The sequence below is a fragment of the Rhea americana genome, unplaced genomic scaffold (assembly GCF_003343005.1).
Source record: "Rhea americana isolate MKP2758 unplaced genomic scaffold, rheAme1 scaffold_151, whole genome shotgun sequence".
Taxonomy (NCBI): domain Eukaryota; kingdom Metazoa; phylum Chordata; class Aves; order Rheiformes; family Rheidae; genus Rhea; species Rhea americana.
The window spans coordinates 343,174-366,834 of record NW_028185606.1 but is presented as its reverse complement, the minus strand read 5'-3'; the positions used below and the strand labels follow the sequence as shown (position 1 = coordinate 366,834).

At 47.2% G+C, this 23,661-nt stretch overlaps 1 protein-coding gene across 8 annotated transcripts in view; it reads left to right on the top strand.

The window, feature by feature from the left end:
• RASAL2 (RAS protein activator like 2) overlaps window positions 1-23,651 on the top strand; it is a 124,279-nt gene extending 100,628 nt beyond the window's left edge. For 2 of the 8 annotated variants that reach the window (XM_085299627.1, XM_085299620.1), the window contains exons 9-19: window positions 1,518-1,662; window positions 5,144-5,288; window positions 6,154-6,390; window positions 7,104-7,305; window positions 9,955-10,154; window positions 11,133-11,994; window positions 16,425-16,574; window positions 17,924-18,126; window positions 18,622-18,709; window positions 21,196-21,226; window positions 23,341-23,651. In XM_085299627.1, coding sequence (XP_085155753.1) covers window positions 1,518-1,662; window positions 5,144-5,288; window positions 6,154-6,390; window positions 7,104-7,305; window positions 9,955-10,154; window positions 11,133-11,994; window positions 16,425-16,574; window positions 17,924-18,126; window positions 18,622-18,709; window positions 21,196-21,226; window positions 23,341-23,483 — 2,406 coding nt within the window. In that variant the 3' untranslated portion in view covers window positions 23,484-23,651. The remainder of the gene's footprint in view (window positions 1-1,517; window positions 1,663-5,143; window positions 5,289-6,153; window positions 6,391-7,103; window positions 7,306-9,954; window positions 10,155-11,132; window positions 11,995-16,424; window positions 16,575-17,923; window positions 18,127-18,621; window positions 18,710-21,195; window positions 21,227-23,340) is intronic. The other 6 variants (XM_085299622.1, XM_085299626.1, XM_085299624.1 and 3 more) reach the window with 6 other exon arrangements.
• The last annotated feature ends 10 nt before the right edge of the window (window positions 23,652-23,661 follow it).

Sequence of the window (23,661 nt, the reverse complement as noted above, 5' to 3'; positions counted from 1 at the left end):
ACGTAATCATATGCCACTCTTCTACCATTCTCGCCTTGCCATACCTCTCTGAAAGGTTGCTCCTTCGTGACAGCATGCGAGAAGAGCTCATGCCTCACCACGTTGTTTATCTGATTCAGAGAAGCTGCTAGCTAGGATAACTCCTCTAAGATGGTTTTGAAATACTTTCAGAAAGCTGCCTTTGGATTCCTGCAGTGCTAGCTGCAGTAAGCAGATAAACTAATGTTATAATTTTGTCTTCCTCATGCCCCAGTGTTTTTGAACCTTTATTTTCTAGACAGATTGAGTGGTCTAGGCTGCCACAACCTACAACTACCAAGGGTACGTTTGCAGGTCACACTGTTKTGGTGGTGATACAGCTGCATGTCCCCAGCTTGCACCACATAAAAATATTTCTCTCAGATTTTGTCAGAAAGAAACCATAGTAAGTGATTAAAGAGCAAACGTACTAAAAGTCATCTTCGTGTGTTTTTATCATAGTTAATTTGTTCTGAATATTTTGCACTAATTTGTTCTGAATGTTTTGCACTTCTGTGTTARTACTGCATTATGTTTTGTGTAGTTAATGGGGTTAGGATACCTCACTGCAGCACTCTTCGGACTTTGGAGGACACCAACGTTTGCAGCAGAACTAGCAAGTCACAGTTATCATTTAGTCCTAATTCAGCATGGTGGAATTTTTGAGAGGAGGATTTTAAAAACTAAAAAACATAGGAGAAGAATATTGTTTCTTGTCCTGGAGAGCTTTACAGTGAATGATACTGGATTTTATGAGTACTGAGTATTTCTTGTGAAATGCTGAGTGTCTTTGACTCATGTGCAGTTTCGCTTGAGGAAATAAATACTACTGTAGAACTAAGCCCTATATTAAGAGGTTATTCACAGTAATGAAACTTGCTTGTTACTCTCACCTGGGCATTTGAATGCCATGTAGATCCACAGCAAGTATGCTAACTTTTTTACCAAATCCTGAGCTATTTTTGTTTTGTGAAAGCCATTCTTCTTAATGAAATTTCTGTGAACTATAAGAATTTGTTCATMACTTCCATCTTCAGTTTTTAAATGTCTAGTTTGTAATATTAAACATGAAAAGATAAATGCAATATATCTGTTTCTTTGAGCAGATAAGGCCACAGATGAACAAACATCAGGGTTTCTGTTCAGGATCTGGACTGACAAACAAGAAGCTTGTCTGTAAAGATTTTCTTTTGGAGACTTTTGCTTCTCCTTTTATAATTTTACTTGCTCATTCCCAAATGGTATTTCCATTTTGAAGAATCAAAAATTATTCGAGTCAGGCACATGTTTTGGCTTGGGCAGATGGCTACATTGTGCAAGAGGAGCCCTAGCTATTTCATGTAGCCCATACTACACATACCATTGGCACACCATGTCGCGAGTTAGGCAATTATTTCAGTGATCCTCTAGCTCCTCTGTTTATCCTTCCTCCTTGGCTTCTGCCTAGCATGACTGAGTCTGGTTAAAATAACCTCTTCCCATTTGACCTTTTTCTTCAGGACTTCTTGACGGATTTGGTGATGTCTGAGGTAGATCGTTGTGGGGAGCATGATGTCTTGATCTTCAGGGAGAACACACTTGCTACCAAAGCTATTGAGGAATACCTAAAATTGGTAGGGCAGAAGTATCTTCATGATGCACTAGGTAAGAAAGTGCCAACCTGTCAGTTCTTTGGATTGCAAGGGCTAATCCTGTTGCAGAGAATCAGTCCAGTAACTGCATTGGACTCTTTGTGTGCTGGGACTGCCACTGTAGTGATGAAGCTGGAAGGGATCTCATGGTTCCAGCATTACTATTTAACAYTATCCCTTGTACCCATGCCATATTGCCCCCATAAATCTGATGCTTTCTAGAGRTGTTTAGTGAACCCTTACCATGAGGTTTGGTGGCGTATAAGCATCCCAGCATGAATTTTTACTTCTGTGACATGTCTGAAGCCTTGTTTCTGGCACATCTAGGAATGCAGAATGGAAAGGAACCACCTCGGCACTGAGCCCAAGTGTTGGTATCCAGAGAGCAAAATATGTGCTCCGTACTCTTCGTGCCTCCTTCCCACAAAGGARGATGCTTTTTGGTGCCTGTAAGAGTAGCACCTGAAAAAAGGCAAACTTGGTTTGATATAGCCAGGTTCCTCTTATTGTATCACCACACTCCATGTTTCTGCGTAACCTTCTTTTGTGTCTAGAGTTGTRATAAAGAGGTGTAATGCTGGAACTGGTTTGTGGATGGTGGTGACTGTTCCATCTGATGTAAGAATTGGCTTTAAAATGGATTTTGATGCATAGTTTAACAGTGCAAATACTGTCCAGTAATTTGTGTTGTGGCATCAGGGATGCCTCCAGTATCACATGCAATCCAATTAGGAGGAGATTTCAGGAAAGATTATAAATGCTTTTTTCACATTGCTTCACAGTATGTTTCCTTGTTTCCCATTACATTAAAGAAGCTCCTACAATCACTTTAGTCCAAAATGCCATCACTTAGGCAGTTAGATATACTCAAGGGTATCTGGTTGACAGCAGAGGTACTTGTCCACAAATACATATTGCTGGRCTGTCTCCAGTCAGTCTTTGCCTTGCTAATGTAGGTAACAGCAAATGTTAGCTATAGTGTTAACAAGTGTTAAGCTTTAGACACTCAACACAGTGTTTGGGTTGAAAGCAGGCATTACAATAAAGCTCATTTCCAGCAGCTTGAGGTGCAACCACTGATAATGCTGGCATATTCCAGAGCGACCCTTGGACTCACTCGGCCCTGACCTTTGCAACACGGCACTTAAATACTCAAGTTAACCTTATAGACTGGTGCCTGAGCCCAGAGAACATGACCRGAAGGAATGAGCCTGCAGGGCTGCTGAGCACCTCAGCGCGGGAGACCAAGATGCAGACTATCTAGGGCGCCTTGTGACCGTGTGTATCCAAAGTGCTCTCTTTGCCACCACATTATATTTGTCTGGCCAGGCTGGGATGATCAACTTCATTCCCCAGCAGGGCTGTAAGGTTGGCAGTTAMATGCCAGAGTGGCTTCTGGTAACAGCACATCTTCCCCTCCCCACCAAAAGGTTCTGCTCTGGTCTGGCCACTGCCCTGAGAATTACTGTCCACACAGCTAATATTGCCAGAAGGAAGGCCAAAATATGCATGCTCCCTTCCCATGAAACTCAGCCTCTCTGCAATTAGCTCTTGCCAACTTGATGCTGACGTCTTTCTTATCCGAGATTGCATAGGGAACCACCCATCCCCCTGTTGTTTCTTGGATGAAGAAAGGTTTGGACACTGATACAAGAAAAATTAGAGCAGGCCAAAGCCAAGTCCCACACCACATCCTTTCACAAAAAATTAAAAAAAAAACAGCTGCCTTTCCCAGCAGTCCTAGATGCTGGCAAGTCATCAAGGAGATAGCTGGCTAAGTTAGTGAGGGTTCCAAGGGTCAGTAGCGTCAGGTCTGTGATTATATGCTTCTTGGCCATGTTTTGAATGTAATGAGCCAGTTCTGGTAGTCTTATTCTCATGGGTGGAACCACTAAAGCACAAGTCACAGTTTCAGGCCCTCACTTGGTATGGAGAAATGAGCAGCATATTACTTTGTGCTGCACTTTTCTGCAGACCAAATTATCAGCTGTGGGCCCAGTATATTACATTTGACAGCAAACCCTTTAATGCGCAGTAATTGCATGAAGATATTTTGAAATTAATGACTTTTACTACATCGTTTAGAACATTGGTGCTGAGTGATAAGATTGTAAATCATAGACGTTCGAGATGGAAAATACCCCTTAAGTCGTCCAGTCTGTCTGTCGCCCAGGGCAAGGTTGCTCATGACAATACATTCCTCTAATTCTTCGTCAAATTGTGAATGTCTCTAGTCATTTCACTCAGATGCCATGTTCTTTGAAAGAATTAATGACATTACATTGGTATTAGCTGTTTAATTTATCTGTAAGAGCATTTTAATACATCATTAAGGCAGGGCCTTGCAGACCACAAAGAGTATGTTTCAAGGCAAAAAAAAAAAAAAAAAGAGAGAGTATGTTTCAAGGAAAAAGAAAATCCAGGAAACAACAGTTAAAAGAGAGTTGGCTTGTAGAAGTGATGCTGAGAGTGTAGCAAGCAAGTGATCTAGATGCCCTCAGCAGAAWTTTTTTGGACCCAAGCAAGACAGTCTAAGAAAATGTGCCACCTGATTTGCTTGCGAGAACACTGCTGACTTAAGCTCTGGCAGGGTTGGTGGCTGTTTAAAGCTTTTTAGGTAAACAGAGACCATAAAACAAAACCCCTTTGCACAAACAAGCCTTGTGGTGTTAGCTCAGAGCCAGCAAGATCATCCAAGGAGGTGAACTTAAAAGACACTGAATCATTAAACAAATGAATTAGGGTTTTTGCTTAGTGAACAGCAACAGTTTAAAAAGCACTTAGTATGCCAGCATATGTACGAAAAAAAGCAGTGAATAGTACATTTAAATACATTAAACAAAGGAAACCTCGTGCTTTTTTGAGTGTGTGTCCAGTTTCTGCTGTAATGCTGTAAGAGGATGACAGAAATGCAAAGGACTTTGAAAGATGCACRTTATAAAAATGTTAATGTAAGAGATAGAGAAAACAAGCAGTATTTATCTAGCACTCAGGTATTACTCTTATTCAAGAGCCAGCTGTCTTTTGAAGTGTAAAGATAGCTGGTTTAGAAATAATTTAAAAAATATCATTGTCAAGTGCATTTCCCGGGGAAGCTCTAAAAATGAGCAAAGCTTCCTTTCTAAGCCTGTGAGCAATCTCATGACTGGTAGCACCGTTTGTACACAAAGTCAGAGCATGTTCTTCAATTTAAGTGAAGCGTCCGCAGGGGCGAAAGGCAAAGGCATCCCGGCCGCGTATTTGGGGGCAGCGAGGGCGCGGGAGGCTGAAGCAGCCCGGCACCGGTCGGTCGCGTGAGCCGGCCCGGCGAGCGCTGTGCTCTGGAGGAGCCGGGAGAAGACAGATCCCCAACATCTGGTGTCTAGAGACTGTATTGCAGACGCAGAGAGCAGCGAGTGCAGTTGCTAAGGAAAGGCATAAGGAGGATTTAAAGGTGTGTCAAGGAGGCTTTTCGTATGATTACCCTGGTTTGTCATCCTCTTCCCTTTGTCCAGGGGAGTTTATCAAGGCTTTGTACGAGTCAGATGAAAACTGTGAAGTGGATCCCAGCAAGTGTTCGTCCAGCGAATTAACAGATCATCAGAGCAACCTGAAAATGTGTTGTGAGCTGGCCTTCTGCAAGATCATCAATTCTTACTGGTGAGGCATCTCCCCTCCCCTCTCTCTCCCATGGCTCGTTTGAGTCCAACCTGCAGATTCCCCTTCTAAAGACGTGAAACCAGCAGTTGTGCGAGGAAGTAGCACAGACCCATCTACCTTCTGAGACTGCCTTCGTTTCCTTTTCTCACCACCTTACTGCCTGTAACACGGTATTGTAGGTGGTATTTCTGCCCAAACCAGGGGATTCCAGTGGGAGCTTCTACTGAAATGCTCTGCAAGGAAACAGATAGTGAGTCGTGACTGAATGAGGAGAGAATAAAGTGCAAAGATAGTTTAGTCTGACCTTGGAATAAAAGGTAGTTCTGATGTGTGTATACAGCTTTTTTTCAGACCCTTTGGATCGGTAAAATCGAACAGGAAATCACAGGGAGAAAACGTCAGCTGAAAGATTTTTATTAATCTTTATTGCTGAGTGTCATTAAAAGAATGGTCTTTCTGCTTCAGGGCAAAGCAGAGGCAAAGCAGTCGGGGAGCTTAACAGGCAAAATACGAATTTCAACTATAGAGATGAGTTCAGTTTGGTCCAATTTGCTTTTGATATCCGAGCACTGTGTTTGCCCCAGAGTAGTGGTGGTGGTTTTCAGCTTGCAGATCAGAGTGTCTGAAAACAGCTTCATTTCACGTATTTAAACAAGGGATGATTTAACCAGTAYTTAAGTATCACCAGATTAAATGGTGATCTAAGAATAGATGCCTAATGACATTTCCTAGCCTAGAGAAGGGGGGAAAAATGGAGCTGATGGTGATTTCTCACAGTTAATTATTTCAAGTGATTGGTCACCATTTCAGCTTGGTACATCTCTTTGCCTACACCATTTTTTTTTCTTGGTTTGCTGTTTTTCAGCGTGTTTCCTCGTGAGCTGAAGGAAGTGTTTGCGTCTTGGAAGCAGCAATGCCTGAGCAGGGGCAAGCAGGACATCAGCGAACGCCTGATCAGTGCCTCGCTCTTCCTCCGGTTCCTGTGCCCCGCTATCATGTCCCCCAGCCTCTTTAGCCTCATGCAGGAGTATCCTGATGACCGGACATCTCGCACCCTCACGCTTATTGCTAAAGTCATTCAGAATCTCGCCAATTTTGCTAAGTAGGTGATGGTGATGAACCTGAAATCTCTGCCTCCAGGGGTGCAAGTCACCGAATGTTAGGGTGAAGCAAGGAGAGCCCTGCTTGGTGGTCATGTTTCCAGGCCACTGATTCTCAGGCAAATTGGAGTAGATGTAGAAAAGGAAGAAGTTTCCTGTATCTGAACCCTGTTGCCTTTAGAACACCTCAGAGCTGAGCTAGGTATATTCTCCTTCTCATATGCAGATTTGGGCCGTGTTGAATTCAGCAGAGGGACACAGGCGAAAACCAAGAAGAGAATCGCGCATTAGCATGTCAGTTTGTGTGTGCATGTATGCTATTTCAAAAGAAGAAAGTACTGTTCCTGCTAAGGACCATGATTTTTTCCCCCCCTTCCACCCCCAAAGTTCCCAGCTGAACGAGGGCCAAGGGGCATGTTTCTCCTAGCTGAAGGGGTGTAGAAAAGGTGGAGGAGAGAAAGAAATTCTGCAGGAGGGAGAAGAGGGAAGAGATGTTATCAGACCCCTTGTTGACAGTATGAACAGTGAGTTGTTAGTATTTAAATAAGTCCAAGAATGCAGGCAGTCTCTTAAATTGTCCACTTTTTTCCCCTCCCAGACACCTTTTTCAGAAAGGCAGGTCAAAAGTTAACCATTAAGTGTTTACAGACAATTATTTTATCCTTGTGCTTTTTGTGGTGGTTAATAACTGGGTTTTCCCTCCCCTTTCTTCCAGGTTTGGTAATAAGGAAGAGTATATGGCCTTCATGAATGACTTTTTGGAACATGAGTGGGGGGGAATGAAGCGTTTTCTCCTCGAGATCTCTAATCCAGATACCATCTCAAACATGCCTGGATTTGAGGGCTACATCGACCTGGGCAGAGAGCTCTCAGTTTTGCATTCCCTCTTGTGGGAGGTTGTGTCTCAGCTTGATAAGGTAAAGCAAGCTGGAGGCCTGGGAGGGTGAATCCTGTGATTGTATCGTAGCAACTGTAAACACTAGGAGACATCAAGGGAGCAGCCGGAGCCGCTCTGGGGAGAAAGTATTCAACAGCTTTGGAGAGGAATGTGCGATAGTTGTATTTCACARTTGTTCTTTCCATGACTCCGGCTGGTGGCTCTGGGAGGCCCAAAGCTGGGCGTGTGAAGTGGTTGGGCTTCAGCAGTAGTGGTGACACTTAGTGGTGACTGTGGAGGGGGCAACGCTGAAAGCAAGCTTGGCATTCCCTGGGGAGCCAGGCCCCTCGCAGAAGGGAGCTGGGAAAAAGGCAGAGCGTTTGGATGGAAAATGGAAATGTGGAGGTGCCCTTTGTGGTGCTAATCGAGGTACTTGGCTGGCGGTGCCCAGCTGGGGTGAAGGGATGTGTTGGCCAGGCAGAACTCTTCTCCTTGAAGACCTGCCCCAAAGCCCACTGAGGTTTGCTCGTTTCTGTGGTCTTTGGATTAGCTTTTAGTTAAGAGGGTGCCAKGTAGAAGCCTTGTTCCACTCTGTGGTACCTCGCACCAAAAGCGAGATGCTCTGTGCTGGGTTTTCCAGGAGCTGGTGCTCCCTTCTTGCCGCAGGAGACGCTCATCTCCAGCAATAAGTGTTGCTTCTATTTAACTACAGAAGAGCAGAGTCCGATTTGCTCTTCCCTGAGTACATGGCTTGCAAGACCCCAAATCATTAAAACTTTGTTAAACAAAGTTGATAAGATCCAGAGAAGAGGAGATGCAAGTCAGTATTTTTCTTTTCCTGAAAGTATTTAGAACTGTTTTATATTTCAGCTTTTTGAGGTGCGTTATTTTGTCTGTATTCCATGTCTTTTTCTTTTGAAACTGGAGAGCTGAGGTGACTTGCAGTGTGCTGCTAATGATTTTTGTTGCTAGTAAGGTCTGCCAAGGTAGTGATTTGTTGGATATTTGTTTTCTCGCAGCACATTAGTTGGCGGAAAAAAAAAAAAAAAAGATAGTTTGTGCATCAGGGTAAATCTAAATGTCCTTGACTTTGAAGGATAGTGTATATTAATCTTAGTTAATCTTAGCCTGATAACAGTTTATGGTCTTGCTTATCTGTTTCCCTCATACATGCATACAGTTTACACTCAAAGTGTCACAGGCAGTAAAATCTTTGCTATAAAGACTGTTCAGCAGCCTCAGAAAAACAGGCAAAGGGAKCACTTAAAAGACCAGCTCCTCCGTTTCTCTAAGTTGGGGTAAATCCGTCAGTGCCGTGAACTGTGCCACCTTCCTCAACTGGTCAGGCCTTCAGGTCAAGGGGAACCCRGGTTCTGCAAGTGCAGATGGGTTTGGGGGGTTAGCTGCTGCGAGCTGCTCTCCAAATGAAAAAAATCTTAAATATCTTGGGCAGCTRGGAGGGGAAGGAACCAGACCTAAACCATTAAAGCAGATGTGCTTTGCCCTTTCTGTAGGTTATATGTATGGATCTATGCTAACAGGCCCTTGGGAGCTGGCGTAGTGGTTTGCTAAAAAGAGAATTAAGGGATAAAGTTACACAGTGATACTGCTTTACTGTAGGTAATGATTGGAAAATGATGAGAGAAGTAACCTCAAAGATTTTAATAGACCAGAAGATGCACTGTAAGAAAGTGTCTGTAAAAAAAAAAGACGTCTCTCTGGAGTCAAAATGACCAAATACCTGCTTACAGGCAAAATACGGACATCTTTGAAAAGAAGATTGTCTTTGTAGGGGTTTTTACTTTATCRTTAAACCTCCAGCACTTTCAGCTCCTTGCTTCAGTCACAAGAGCAAGTGGCACCGTGTAGGTGATACAACCAGAAATGACCCAAAGAGGGGAAAAATAAAGGATCTAAATGAGCAACCTTCCCCTCAGGGCTGCTTTACGGGCAGCTGCTGCCATGCTCAGGCTGGCCAACACCAAGCTGACGCATAGTTAAATACGAAGCTAAGCGTTTAATCCCTACCTGACATGGTAATGTTGGAATAAGGGTCACTGAGGTTTTCATGCAGTTATTTTTAGGGAGGAATGCCTTAATTTTTGATAAAAATTTGCTACAGAAGGTGGCATCAGTGTAGGATGCCAAAAGCCAAAGGCTTCTGWAATGAAAACCTTCCTTTCCCCATCTCCCTCAACCCTCTCAAATCTCTCATGATCCCCTGAATGCCGCATCCCTTGTCTGTTGGCATGCATTTCTTTTACCACATGACTCCCTTTGCCTGGAAAGTTCCCTCCCACTAGCTGAATCTGTAGTCTTCAAATCCCCTTTAATGAGTAGATACTGTAGTTTTCACTTTGACCTCACCCACCCTGGCCTTAGTTTGCTTTGCATGATAGTTTTGCATTGGAATGGCCACAATTTGGTTTTGTTGAGCATGATTTTTGTTTTGGGGGGTCAATCCTAATTTCTTTTCTATTTCCTTTTCTTTCCTCAATGTCTGCTGCACCCCGTTTCGTCTCCTCCATCCATCTCGTCGCCGTGGTTACGCTGCTCCGTAACACTGCATTACGGTCCTGGCACACCCGCACACAACCACCCACCCTCCTTCCTTCCACCTCCACCCCTCCGCCTCTGTGCATCGTTATCAAAAACCTGGCGGATGTCGCGGTGCTTGTTGTCCAATTAGGGTGAAAATTCCTTCCTACAGGCGACCGTGGCAAAACTGGGACCTCTGCCTCGTATTCTTGCTGACATCACCAAGTCAATGACCAACCCTACACCCATACAGCAGCAGTTGAGGCGTTTCACTGAGCACAGCTCTAGTCCAAACGTCAGTGGCAGTCTCTCCTCAGGGCTTCAGAAGATATTCGAGGACCCCACTGATGGGTAGGTAACAGCCAGAGCTCGAGGGGAGACACGTGGGATAAGAGGGGTGGCTGAGCTCATGTAAGATCACCCAGGGAGAGTTGAATGCTTCACTGCTTGAACTTTCTAAGTCAGTTGTAGGACTGACCTACACCTGGCACCTCTCCCAGGGAGGTCAACATCCCAGTAAGAGATGAGCTAGCGCTCGAGGCTTTAAGCTTTTAACTTACCCAAAGTCAAACGTGGGCTAAAGTCAGTAACTTTAGCTACCAGTCTTGCTATTTACTGCCGATCTGAGTGAGCAGTTGCATAAAGTCAACTGTAATGTTTCCTTCTGGAGACTGGGCTGCCTTTATAGCGCCAATGAAAAATCTGTGTCATAAGTGGGGCTTGTTATCAAGTGGAATAACAAAGACAGTCCCTGCTCGGTTTGGTATAGCATTTTCCACATTGCAGTAGTGATTAATCTGAAGCAAAAAACTGTGACATGGCAAAACACCAAAGAACTTGCATACTCTGGCCTCTGCCTAGCTTCTGCGCTGTCAAGTATGAGGTCCCATTTTGACAGTTGGAAAYGCCTTCCCTCTGTTTTACCTAGATTTACAGGAGCGTTCACCAAGCTCCTGTTGAATTTTCAGACACGCGCAATAATGCAGAGCTGGCAAAGGGTTAAATGGAATCTGAAATGTTCTGAAGTCTTGCTGGGAAGAGAAATGTCTAAGAGGGGAGGAATTGGTGGGAATGGTTTGCATTTCACTTGTGAAAAATAAGTATGAAGCACTTCTTGAATCAAACAATGCTTAAAGATAAGTGGTAATTAAGGAAGAGTGTTGCCACTTGAAACACAGGGAGCTCATAAAAGGAAATCTAGTTCCTTGAAGCTTTCCGAGTAAGGAATTCGGGGCGAGGGGGTTAAATGAGGTAGAAAGGCTTCTCTGGGACAGATCTCGTGGGATCTTGGCTGGTTAAAAAATAACAAAATTCCTTTCTGTTCCACAGTGACTTGCATAAGCTGAAGTCTCCAACCCAGGAAAATGTAGATGGATATTTTAGAGGCAAGACCTTACTGTTGGTACAGCAGGCATCCACCCAGAGCATGACTTACTCCGATAAGGATGAAAGGGAAAGCATCCTGCCCAATGGACGTAGCATCTCCCTCATGGACCTCCAGGACCCTCACACGGCTCACAGCGATCACGCTTCTATTATGCACGACGTGCCTTTGCGTTTGGCCGGCAGCCAGCTCTCTATAACACAGGTGGCCAACATCAAACAGCTGTGGGAAACCCAGAGCACGCCCCAGAGCGCTCCCCAGGTGAGAAGGCCTCTGCACCCAGCTTTGAACCAACAGGGCAGTCTCCAGCCTCTGTCATTCCAGAACCCAGTTTACCATCTCAACAACCCGCCTCCGCCTATGCCAAAGGCCTCCGTGGACTCCAGCCTGGAGAACTTAAGCACTGCCAGCTCCCGGAGCCGAAGCAACAGCGAAGACTTCAAACTCAGTGGACCCAGCAACAGCAGCATGGAGGACTTCACCAAGCGCAGCACGCAGAGCGAGGATTTCTCCCGGCGGCACGCAGTGCCGGACAAGCACGTTCCTATCGCTCTGCCCCGCCAGAACAGCAGCAGCCAAGCGCAGATCCGCAAAATGGACCAAGCCGGGCTGGGTGCCAGGGCCAAGGCGCCGCAGTCCCTGCCGCACAGCGCTTCCTTGCGGAGCACCGGCAGCATGTCGGCGGTGTCGGGGGCCATGGTGGCCGAACCCATCCAGAATGGGAGTCGGTCCCGGCAACAGTCCTCATCTTCTAGAGAGAGCCCTGTCCCAAAGGTGAGGGCAATTCAGAGGCAGCAGACACAGCAGGTAAGGAAAGTCTTTTCCCAGGCACTTAGAGTGTTCTGCTTGGATATCTAGCTGATTACTGCATTGACCTTCAAAGCTGTCATTTGACTTTAATGTGAGATGAGGAATATGAGTTGAATCAAGAGCAGTGGCTGAAGAAGACACTTAAACAGCACCCGGTAGCAAGTACAAGAAATAGCTGTGCTTGTTACCATTACTAGCTTGGCAAGCCTAGCTTACTTTTTACTTTTGGATGCTCTTGTACTAAACTTAAAAGAGAAAAAAAATGTTTTGCATTTACCAAGGTAGCAGCAAGCCTGCTGAAAGAAATAAAACTTGAAAATTTCCCAGAATAGAAAAAAAAGAAAAGAAGCTGTGTTCAAAATGCTAGTTGATTGCCACGTGTGAATGCCCTGTGGTGCTCGTTTCAAACGATAGCCACCTAAAAAGAGACATGAATAAAGACAAAATACCATGGAAGAAACAGCTGCCGAAGTAATAACTAAGTAGAGTTGTCTTAAGTGTACAGAAAACTATATTTCACCACAAGGCAACAATCTGCTGCTGCCTCCTGCCCCTCTCCCCAAAATACTGTTTCCTCATTAATCATCCCAAACTATGAATACTGCAAACACCTTCTGGAAAGGAGTGTTTATATGTASTAACTGCTAATGCATTTTGCTCACTTGCTCATAGGCAGCTCCATATACTTAATTTTTCTTAAATCAAGTTTTTTCCTGACAAAAAGCCAACATTCTTTTACCTTAAAAAAAAAAAAAAGGAAAAAAAGAAAATCCTGTTGTGATTTGCTGCATATGAAACAGTATTTCTTAAATTACTTTCACAGTAAAGAGGGAAAAAGAGGTGGTGTTCAGTGCTTTTGTTACAAGCCTATCAACTGGGCAGGGTGAGGCTCCTGAGGGCAACATCTGCGCCATTCTTGGCGTTAAATGTTTGTCTTCTGTAGTCACTGTGACAGGTAACCATGGGGATATTTGATTTACTTTACCTAGTTTGAAGGGGGTTTTTTGGAAACAAACTTTGCAAGCTCCCAGGGAAGCAGATGCTGTTGCAGCTCTGTGCGTGGAGCTGGGATGTGCTGGTTGGTGCTGGCCCTGCTTCAGCAAGCTCCTGCTTTGTGCAAGGTCTTCCAGAGAGGACACTGCTCTGCCTGCAGGCACAAGGGAGGATTTTTGCTCCAGAAAGCTGCAGCCCCTGAGCTTAAGGCCCCACAGCTGAGCTACACCAGTGAGGAGCAGGAGGTTATGGACCTCTTTCACTGGCAAGGCCCTTCTGGCAAAAGCACTGGTGAGGACGCAGTTATGCAGGGGGAGGGTTTTGGCTGGTAAAGCAAAGCTGGCAGAAGAACATAGCTGCCGACATGAGCTGGATCTCTGCCGAAGGGTTTACTGGGATCAGTCCGCTGGTGTAGCTTTCATGGCAAACTCTCCTGAAGGTTGCCATCTAAAGGAGGAAAGTCTGGATGATGACTGGGAACCCAGGAGCAGTCAGAGCTTCAAAACTGCTTTGATACCTCAAGCTCATTAAAGTACGAGGAGATCAGACACGCAGAATCACAAAGCAAAGGCACTTACACCAAGTTAGTAACACCAAAGAAAGTAATTGCATATTATTTGAAGTGCATATGTTTGCGTCCTCCTTTTGAGTGTTTGTTTTACACCTAGGCGGAGAGGTTGATAGAATAAGTATATTGAATAAATCTAAATTTAGCACAGAGATGTTGGGAAATTTTTAGGCCAATAAAAAGGGATGAATCTGAAAATCAGGTAGCCGCCTCTGCAGTTCTCAGGCCCGCAGCGTGAAGCTGCGTTGTGTGATCTGCGAGTTGTAGCGTATGGCTCTGTGCAGTATCACAGCAAAATTCCTGGTGGAACCGGCGCGTTTCCTTGGGGCCTGTTAGGGAAGCGCCTGGGCGAACGAACGCCGGCGGCTTCGCTCCGAAGGCATCAGGCTCGGGAGGAGCAGGGGACCTGTCTCCAGAGCCTTCGTGCAACCACCTTGCACGGGTGGCTGCTGCCCTTTGTGTGTTTAAGAGAAACGCTCGGGTGGCTGCTTGCAAAGCCCTGGCTAGTCCCCTCGTTTGCCTGTTGCGTCTCATATTGCCGATTACCCGACTGCCCCCCTGTGTAAATCAGTTATCTTTGCTTGCATAGCATCAAAGGGAGGTCTCGGACCTCCCTCCTCTCCAATTRCTTTTTACCTTCAGCTTCACAAGCGCCTTGCAAGTACGGCTGGCTTCGGGGCGGTCGCCCTCCTCCCTCTTGTAGCTGTTGTGCATCTGCTTGGTTTTCCACCCTTGCTTTTCCATGCTAATTGTTTTCTCTGGATTCATTAGAGTACTCGCTCCAGCTTCAGTCACAGGAATCARTTTGTTCTTTCCTTACCCCCACACCCATGAGAAATGGCTCCGTGTGTGCCAAACTGAGTGGCCAGCATTTTTTTTGAGGCAAGTTCTATTGCTTCCTTTTAATTGCAAATTGGGTTGTGGAATTCTTTTTTCTCCTTTTTTAATAAGAGCAGAAGCTTGGCATGTTCTCTGCAGGCATGCTTTGTGGGCGTTATAATTATTAGACTCTGTTCTCTACAAGTCCCATTTGTTTCTGGATATAGAGGCAGGCCGTTTATTTGCTGGGAGAGGTCAGCTTTTGCCTTCCATTTCCATTTAGTCGGTAGGTGGGAACAGAAGTGTCAGTGTGCCCCTCTGGGAGGGGGGCAAAGAGGGGAATTAATACACATTCCTAGCAAGCTTCTCTTCCCCCCCCCCCCATATTAGAATAATTTATAACCCTTTAGTATCTTAAGTACTTGCCATCTACTTCTGCTTGGTCTCTGCAGACTTTCTGAGCTTGGCTGCTGAACATACGTGGTCCCTGCAGCCGAAGGGCTGTTTGGCAAGGTTTGCTGGGGATCAGGCATCCGGTAAGAGGCTGCCGATGCCGTTCGTAGTCGCCCTGCTGCTGCCCTGTTCCTCTGCAGCTCCAAGGGACAGTGACACTGTTCGTAGCCCTCTCCGATTTCTCCAGCAATTCCCGATGCCAAAGTAGCTCCCTCTGCGAGGAGCTGGCCGGCGGCAGGCGCCGTCACAAAATACCCAGCTGAAGGAGCTTTGCTGAGCTGTGATATTGGAGCTGAAAGGAGCTCCTAGTCCTTCTGCCACGAACACTTCCTTCAGGCACGGGGCCTCTGCCTAAAACCAGAGTTTTGCTCAGTTCCTTCCCCTCGTCTTTGCCTTTATAGCCGTCCGCGCTAAGGCGTCTGCCAGTGCCGGAGCCCTCGTCGCTGCTCCGGAGAGCTGAGCCGCCCTCGGCAGATCTCCTGGGTGGAACTGGCGTGGGGCGCAGGTAGTGTCCAGCAGCCCTGTCCCCGTGAGCGAGAGGAGCCCAAGCGGGAGCTGTCAGGGTCCCTCACCTGCCTCGCCTTGAGAAGCTGTTATTCCCCCGTGAAGAGCTCCTGGTGGCAACGTGGACTTCCAAATCCCCCCACCACAAAGCACATTTCCCTTTTATACARTATTGAAACAGGGCGCTGATCTGAAGAGCTGCTTGAGCACGAGAAGGACCTACAGATAGGGGAAAAGCTGATCTTTTGCATTTCTCCAAGAGTTAAGACAGTGTAGCCCTTTCAAGGGGGATTATGCTAATTGCTGTGCTTATAAACTTGCCTTTGTCCACCAACACTGCTTGGCATTTTAGCAAGCAGTGTTCTCCTCATCCAGGCGCAGGCTTTCATGCTGCTTCTCGTGGCTTTAGGGACGATTCCCTTTAAAACCTAATCTGAGGCTTCTCCTCTTTAAGTTCTCCTAGTAAGCACCGCTTGCCCTGACTTTCTTCTSCAGCCTTGACTGAGCGTATGTGCGTAAACCATCTAAATGGGGTAGGCGCCGCAGTGGCAGCGTTACAGCTCTTTGCCGCTCTTASGTGCCGCTGTGCTGTCTCCTGTCGAAGCCGCGCAGCCCGGTACCCCGTTGCGAATGCTCTCTGTAGCCCAGCCGACAAAGCTGCTCTCAAGTTAAGCTCCTCAATCCTCCAAAGCAACAAATCTGTCTTTCCTGAACAGGCTGAGTGACGCTTCGTTGCTCTATTTTCGGTGTGAGAAGAACCTAAGATTGCCGTAGTCTTACTGAAAAGCTGGCAGAAGTGGAAGGTGGATGAGGACAGGATTTGGAAATAAGAAYTTTTGTAGAAAGAGAGAAGCTCACCTAGACAAAGAGAAAAAAATATTTCTCAAGTGCATTGATTTTTTTATTTTTTCTTTTTAAGAGGGACTCAGATGAGTGCTGTGCTTCCAAAGTCCAGTGAGGATGAAGCATCTCTGGAAGAGGGGCTTGGGGGGAAGCTTTGAGACTGACAGAACCATGGTCGTTTTTCTGCTCTGAATAAAYGTGATTTCAGAGCTGATTCGTTTGTAATTTCTTTGAAAAATGCTTACAGGTATCTCTGCTCCAGGTTCACTCGCCTGTTGACTCTGCCACAATGTCACCAGTGGAGAGGACAGCTGCGTGGGTTCTCAACAACGGGCAGTATGAAGAAGTGGAGGAGGATGCAGAGCAGAATCAAGATGAAGTCAAGCACGCTGAGAAGGTAGATTTTATTCTGTATACAACAGACTCTCTGGCTTCCAGGGAGCCTTATCCACCCCTCAGCTGGGTTCAAGGTGGCTTTCAGGTGTTGCTGTGCTGCGGTCACACAGGTCTTGTTGGCGTAGCTTCCCACCGTACGTGCTGTCATACAGTATCTGTAGTACAATATCCCATGCTATAGATTAATCTATACAGGCTGTACCATGTCAAATGGGTGCATGCTGACGTAGCTGAGAGTTCATACATTACAGGCTGATATTTGGCATTTACTTGCATCATAAGTCATGCTGCCTGAGTGCTCAACTCATTATTTTTATGACAGTATTATACCAACAGTATACTGCCGTTTTTCTACACTTGCAAAATTTTTTAGTGATAGTGAAACTGCATTAAAAAATGATCGAGTATAGTTTGGTATGTGCTAAGTGCTTGTACAAGTCTYTGCAAATGCAATAAAATCTTGATCAGCAACTGCATTCAGATTTTGTCTCAGGCTTCACCCAAGGCAAATGTCTGTCATCTAGATGGCAGAGTATTTTGGGGCTACGCAGAAATGTCTATCATCTCYTGAGAGGCGTTTTTCTTAAGTGTGTTTATTTGCCAGAATAGATATCATTTTTCCAAATAAACTTGCATGTATATGGCTGCTACAGTGATGAGGTCTAATAAGGGGTTTGGTATTTGGAGAGGGCAGGTAGAGGAGAGGAAGAGAACATGTGGTGGAGAAGTGGGAACACAGAATTTTTATGAAAGATGAATGAACCAAAACCAACGTGGAATGTGCTGAGATTCATTGCACTGTTGCAGAAGGGATTAYCCAGAGAGACAGTAGATGGAAGAATGAAACCTCAGCCAACTAAATTCACAGACTCTGCGTAGTTAGTGATAGGCTCTGCCTTCAGCCTGGGACAGCTGGTTCCATATCTTTGTTAGGTCCTGAAGAACGAGTTATTTGGGTCACAATACTGGTCCCTTTCACAAGTTTGGTCACCCCAGGGTTTACAGTTGAGCACTATTAGCAACTTCTGTCTGGGAACTCCTTGAGTCTGGAGTAACTGGGGATGTTACCAGGCAAGACTGAGGAGCCATGTCAGAGCTATTCAAGTCCTTAAACTGTGCTACAGGAAGACTTCCTGCAGTGTGGGAATAACTTAATGCTCAGTGGGAGCCTACGTGCTCCTTTGTGGTTGCCCACAGTTGTCTGCTTGTCATTTCCTTTGCTTCTATCAGTTTATTTTTAATGAAGGCAAACAGTGGCTTTCTCTCAACAGCAGTGGAAAATAATAATCTGATCTGATCCTTTCTCTTTTGCGTCTGATTCTGTCCTTCTCTCCTTCCTTCCACATGCAGTATGAACAAGAGATAGCGAAGCTGAAGGAACGCCTGAAGGTGTCRAGTCGCCGGCTGGAGGAGTATGAGCGGCGCCTCCTGGTGCAGGAGCAGCAAATGCAGAAGCTGCTGATGGAGTACAAGTCCAGGCTGGAAGACAGCGAGGAGAGACTGCGCAGGCAGCAGGAGGAGAAGGACAGCCAGATGAAAAGTATCATCAGCAGGTGAGCCTTTGCTGGAAAGTTTGCAGGCCATGTAGGGCAAGAAGCTCCCCTTTGTCACATGTTTTYTTTGACAGTAAAGAAGGTAGTTATGTGGACCTCTTGATACCTTTGGGTTGATACCGTTCCTGCCGTAGGGACGACGAAACTGAGATAGAAGTGTTGAGGCTTGCCTCGGATTGCCAGGAGAGCAGACAAAAAGATTTAGGAATTTTAACCCTAGTCTCTGCTGTACTTGTAACTGGTCTATTTAGTTTGTTTGGAAACTACACTCAAGGGGTAGTTTTACAGAGCCGTTAGATTTTTGACAATGCCCACTTTGTAAGTAATAAATGCAGCCAATTGGGGTGTCGGGATAGATAAGCTTTCTTGAATGCAGCAAAATTCTCTTCTTGCGGAGAGAGGACAATCAGAGAGGTCAAGGCAAGAGCCCCGGAGTAGCCAAAACACCCGGGAATAGTATTAAACTGTCCTAATTTCTCTCTCTTTGCACATCAGACTCATGGCAGTTGAAGAGGAGCTGAAGAAGGATCATGCAGAGATGCAAGCTGTCATCGATGCAAAGCAGAAAATTATTGATGCACAGGTAAGGAGCTCAGGATCTCCAGGAGCCAAGTGTCCTGTGCTTAGAGCCTGTTGTTTTCCCCTGTCCTCCTGCCCCAGCATTATTTACCTCCCAAGCCAGTACTGGCCCATGGTGTTGCACACATGACTTAGTACCTCCTCRGAGAGAATTGGGTTTCTTATACAACAAAGACCTACTATCTGACACAGGGCTTTGAAAGACCTTGACAGCAAATCACAGGACTGGCTGCTTCTCCAAAACCTTTTTCACTTTAGGAGATCCCAAGTGGTAAAGGAACAGTGATGCATTGTGTAGACATTGTTCCAAGCGTGGGCCTGGGAACGCTGGAAAAGCTGTGCTTCATACCAGCGTAGTTTAATTGCCATGTGCATGCATCTCAGCTATGCAAGCTAAAACATGGCTTTGAGTGTGCAAGACAAGAGAAGGCTTGCCATGGAGCATGGCCCGATCGAGCGTCTCATATGTGGCCTTTCACCTCATGTGACCATCCGTGTCAGTCTGGGAGGAAYGCCCACTTTGCCACCAACCTGACTACATGCCTCCAGTCAGCACAAGTTAGTTGTGCAAAGTGGGACCTAGTGGGTGATGCATGTGAATGTATCGTGTGGGATCATTCCTGCTTTTCTTCTGTGTCCRTGCTGCTGCCAGAGAGCAAAGCCTAGACTACAGAACCTGAGACTGATTCGATATCTGCCTGCCTGTTACGTTTGTGATTTTTGCGTTTAGAGGGCATCTTTCCTGCTTCTGGGCTTTTTAGTAGTTCCAACTGTGTAATTTTTTTAATTGATGACCTTTTAAGGGGATTACATCTTTAGCAGCATCCCAAGTTTTTTCAAAAAGTTCTCTGCCCTAGTGAGGGGTGGAAAAACCAGACGCCTCAGCTGAACGTTGCAGAAGATGCTACTGATGTATGAAACACAGACATAAGAGAGCACAAAAGGCCCACCCTGGCCGTTGCTTTGCTGTCGAATGGCCAGCAATAATTGAAACGTTTGAGCTCAAGCAGAAGTGTAGAGAAGATACAAAATAGAGAGAAAATGTGTTCTTGAAAGACCGGTGGCCCTAGAAGGATGCTTTATGGCAGGAGTTTGAAGTTTTCTGTCTGCTGCCTCTGCCTGTTTTCCCCCAGTTATTCTTCAGAAAGACTGTTCATGAAAGCTGGATTTTTGGGTCCATGTCATRTAATGCGAGCGCATTACGTGTGTACAATWACGTGGTCCGTCTGTTCCCTAACCTTGTAGAATAAGAAGATTGTACTAGAATTACACCATCTGTGTTTCCTAGCTATAGTGCAAGGTGGTCTAAGTGGGCATGCCAGTGTTGTTGCCCTTTCTAGATGCAGCTCAAGAAGAAATCCTTTCTGGGAGGACTTGCACTCAAAATCTGGAGCGAGGGAGTGCAGGGCTGGACAAAGAACGGGAATGTAGTCATTTGCTTTATTTTTTGTTTTTCTTCGCGGGGAGGTGCAGGGGGGAGCAGGACATCAGGCCTTTCCTACAGTCTGATTAWGGACTGTTGCAGGTTAAAAGCTGGAGCAGAAGTTGAATGTACCGAGCCATTTTTCAGCAAACAGTAGCTTGATTTTGAGGGATGAAGGACCTTTTCCATCCCCCTCAAGAAGGGGAAAGGGAGAGGGGCGTTGAACGAATGCAGGGAAAGACGTGTTAGAGGGGAGGATCCGAGAGCCTGTGACTGGCTGAGGAACTTGCCCTTCCCTCCGCCACCGTCTGGGCCAGCAGGCGCTTGGCCCCTGCGTGGTGCTGTGAACGTTTCCGGGCTAGCAGGGTGCAGCGCAGCCACCGGGGCTGGTCCCTCGCTGCCGCCAGCTGGCAGAGGGGGCTCTCGCTGGCTCTGCGAAGCCTCGAGCTCTCAGTGCGGGTCAGGTGCGGTCCTTGATCGAGTGAAGCATCGTTTCCCCCCTGCAGTGGGAACCGTTGGAAAGACGGTAGCGTTGTTTAAAGCAAGGGCATCAGCAAACCTGAACTGCCTCGGTGTCGGTCGCAGGGAAGGCTTCGTGGTCGCGGCCCTGTGGTGGGTGTCTAAGCAGAAGAGGAAACAGGTGAAAGATTCAAACAAGGGGACACAGGAGAGGAGCCCCRGCGCGTTTGCTGCGTTGCGCAGTGATCCTTCTAAACCGCGCGTGGAAGACGCCCTTAGCCTGGGGCTCGTGCGGCAGAGGGATTCGCAGTGGCTAGAGAAGGAAAGGTGCGAGATGTGTGGAGCRGAGTTGGAACCTGGCTTGTCTCACCTGCTCGAAGGTTTAAGCCAGGAAGAGCGATACGCTGGGCTTCTTGCGCTTCCTTCCGTGAGCACCGACGAGGTGCAGCTGCGCGGTTCAGGCAGGGCGCGGGGAGGCCCCGGCGCGCCCGAGGCGTCCCGGCCCGAGCAGGGCAGGTCTGGCCAAGCCTCCCCGGGAGCAGCGGAGCTGCGAGGAGCGCTAGCCCGGCTGCTACCGCGAGTGACGTCTCCGCTGTGTTAAATTACAGGTCATAAATGGGGCTGAGATAATTCAAACAGGCAAGTAAAACCCGATCAGTTCTCTAGCTGAGCAGTTCCCAGCCCTGGCCCAGCGCGCTGCCCTCCTACCCATTCCAGCTCCTCCTCCTGCCCGTGCCTAATCCGTGCGCGGTGGGAACGCGTCTGGTTAGACCGTGGTTTCCCTCGGAGCGAGAAGGTGCCCCCGCTCGCCCGGCTCGCGCTTTGAAGGTCCGCGTCCCCGGCGTCGCTGCGCAGCCGCGCTGCCGGCCGGCGCGGGGAGCTCCTCGACGCCGGGGCGCACCGGCCTTCCCTGTTCTCACTCGTCGTGAAGCGACACGCTTTGAAAGGAAGCTTAAATTTTAAAATAAACTGCAGGGAAAATATAGTCCGAGGAGGAGGAGCTTTAATTTGCTGAGAAATACATCTCTGCTACGGCACTTGTTTGAGGGTTTKGTTTTGTTTTGTTTTTCCCCAGCATTTATTTTGGCACGGGAGGAACGGCCAAGGCCTCATCGCCTCCCTCGTCCCTTCTTGCTTGCGTTGCCTAGATCAGGCAAAAGACTGGGGCAGACTGTAGCCTGCCTCACTGATGATCTCTCCTGCCTCCTCCTCCTCGTCCTGCTCTATTACACAGAGCTTGGATTTTTCAGGGCTATAATATGAACGATATTTAAATTCTGCCCTTTTTTTTTTTTTTTTTTTTTTTTTTTTTTTTTTTTTTTTTTTAACCCTGACGTTTACTCGCTGGCAGAAGCCCCCTAAGGAGAGCAAACGTTACTGGTTACAGATGTGCTGCATAGCTGATGTGCTGGGATCAATATCTCACGGGGCTGCTGTAGCCCTCACATCTCCTGAGCACTGTGTTCGACCTGTCCCTTAACGCTTGTGCCGGGCGTACGTCACTTCTGCATTTTGTTTCTCCCACGACAGGACTGAGAAGAGTCGCTGCATGCAGCTTTTTTTCACCCAAGTAATAGAAATTAAAGATTTTTTTTTTTTCTTCCTTGATGGAAAAAAAGCCAACGTGCTGGTCTCACTGGGAGCACGTTCACCTGCTGCGATGTCCGTTGCCGCTTTGTGCGGCTACGGGTTTTTTAGGACGTGGGTTTTTTTTTTTTTTTTTTTTTTAAGGAAGATGAAAATTGATGTTTCTAATTGTGCCACCAACGTTTCGGCTTGACCCGCTGGCGCTGTGTCCCCCCGCGGGCAGCCTAGCGATCCACAGGTTGCCTTCAGTCGGCGCGTGTGTTTTTCTGCTTTTTTGTTCGGTTTGGTGTCGATAAATTCAGCAAACGTCCCACAGCTTTCCAAGCGCTTTTGCTAGGAGCCGGCAGAGTCGGAGCGGGGACGCGCGGCGCCTCGGCGTGGCAGCGCCCGGGAGCCCCCCGAGCTGGAATGGGTCCGGGAGCGGTGCTCCGTGTTTGTCCCCGTGTGCTGTCCGTGGCATCTCCCCCTCCGCCCCCGCTGCCCTTCACCTCGAATAACCCCGTAGTTTTAGCTGTTGGCTGCCGCTTGTTCTGCGTTGCTCTTGCCCCCTCGCTCCTGCTGGCGACCGCAGGCTGCCGTTACTTGCTCTTTTTGATTTCAAACATACCGTGGGTTTATTCTGAGCACACTCCATCCCGCGTACGGAGACGATGGCCCTTAGACATGATCTGCGCTTTTCTCTGCTGAATGAAGCTTCCCATCACCTTGGTTTTATTATTTATTTTTATTTAATTTTTTTGCTGCCTGTTTCTGTTTTTCTAACACGTTTTTTTAAAAAAAATGGCTGTTGTTATTAACACCCACACCCTCCCCTTCCCTTCCACGGCAAAATATTGCATTTCCACCTAGCCTCGGTCAGAGGCTGCCTGGCTAAAGCCACCGTGACCCCGTCCRTTCGCCAGCGTAACTCTGACTTACTGTCGCCTCCCCTGGCGCGGAGGGGCCACACTGGCGTGCGAGAAGCCTGCGGGCGATGTTACCCCGAGAAAACAGAAAGAGGCAGATCCCCTGTGTCGCCAGAGACCGTCAGTAAGGCTGCCTCTGCCKGGAGGCCGTCCGCGGACGCCGTCGCGGCCCCGGCTCCCGGCCGCTCCGGGGAAGGCAGGCTGCTGGGGCGAGGGGGGTTCGCTCGCGCCGGCGCTCTGACTCTGCGGTGCTCGTTGCAGGAGAAGCGGATCGTGTCGCTGGACTCGGCCAACACGCGGCTGATGAGCGCCCTGACGCAGGTGAAGGAGCGCTACAGCATGCAGGTGCGCAACGGCATCTCGCCCACCAATCCCACCAAGCTTTCCATCACGGAGAACGGTGAATTCAAGAACAGCAGCTGCTAACCGGGCAGACGCTGCCGGCCGCCTCCCCAGAAGAAGAGCAAGAGGGAGCAGGCTCGAGAACCCCTCCTTCCCCTCACAGGTTTACATAATGCTGCTAAAATGGAAAAGAAAGAAGAACTCTTAAAAAAAAAAAAAAAAAAAAAAAAAAAAAAAAAA